At 34.0% G+C, this 1,029-nt stretch overlaps 1 protein-coding gene across 1 annotated transcript in view; it reads left to right on the top strand.

Moving 5' to 3' along the window:
* The window catches only part of LOC102603246 (S-type anion channel SLAH1-like), a 4,024-nt gene continuing 2,995 nt past the window's right edge, over positions 1-1,029 (top strand). The window contains exon 1 of the mRNA XM_006343348.1: positions 1-873. Coding sequence (XP_006343410.1) covers positions 1-873 — 873 coding nt within the window. The remainder of the gene's footprint in view (positions 874-1,029) is intronic.

The following is a 1,029-nucleotide window of genomic DNA, read 5'->3' as shown; positions in this document are numbered from 1 at the left end:
ATGGGGGAACAAGTTTTTGAATCAACAATCAAAGTCACAATAAGTGATGATGATGACAATATTATTCATGACTCTACTAATAAAGATCATGTTACCAAGAAATCAATTTCTTCTAATATTTCCCTATTGACTAAACTTCATGCAGGCTATTTTAGAATTAGCCTTTCTCTAGGTGGTCAAACTTTGTTATGGAAAGTACTAACTCAACATTTGGACAAATCACAAACACTTCAACACAAATTTCATTCACTCCCTTCAACTACTTTCCTTTTACTATGGTGGATATCACTTTGTACACTTATGTTACTCTCTTTTCTTTACATCTTAAGGTGCATTTTTCACTTCAAGTTAGTGAAGTCTGAGTTTTTGCATCCTATTGGTGTTAACTACCTCTTTGCACCATGGATTTCTTGGCTTTTATTGCTTCAATCAGTACCATTCACAATCCCAAATCTTGATTCTTGTCAATTTCTATGGTGGATATTCGTCGTACCTGTGATGATTCTTGATGTGAAAATTTATGGACAATGGTTCACTACTGAAAAGAGGTTTTTGTCAATGGTTGCAAATCCAACAAGCCAACTTTCTGTTTTGGGAAATTTGGTTGGTGCTTGGATAGCTAGCAAGATGGAATGGAAAGAGAGTGCAATTTGCATATTTACACTTGGATTAACACACTATTTAGTTGTGTTTATAACACTTTATCAACGATTATCGGGTAGTAATCGTCTTCCTGCCATGCTTAGACCTTCATTTTTCTTGTTTGTGGCTGCACCTAGCATGGCTAGCTTAGCATGGGCTTCTATTTCTGGGGATTTTGATATGCCATGCAGGATGCTCTTTTTTCTTTCACTATTTCTCTTCACATCTTTGGTAAGTCTTTTTTCTTTACTACCTTCAATTAAAGATACTATATATAGCATTATACTATTCTCAGGGTCGTTTGGTAGGATGTATTAGAGAATCTAATATATGCATTAGTTGTTTGGTAGGATTTTCACACTATATATATATATATATATATATATA

This window comes from Solanum tuberosum, unplaced genomic scaffold, assembly GCF_000226075.1.
Source record: "Solanum tuberosum cultivar DM 1-3 516 R44 unplaced genomic scaffold, SolTub_3.0 scf00039, whole genome shotgun sequence".
Classification (NCBI taxonomy): Eukaryota; Viridiplantae; Streptophyta; class Magnoliopsida; order Solanales; family Solanaceae; genus Solanum; species Solanum tuberosum.
The sequence above is the reverse complement of the archived record's forward strand: the minus strand, read 5'-3'. Positions and strand labels throughout refer to the sequence as shown.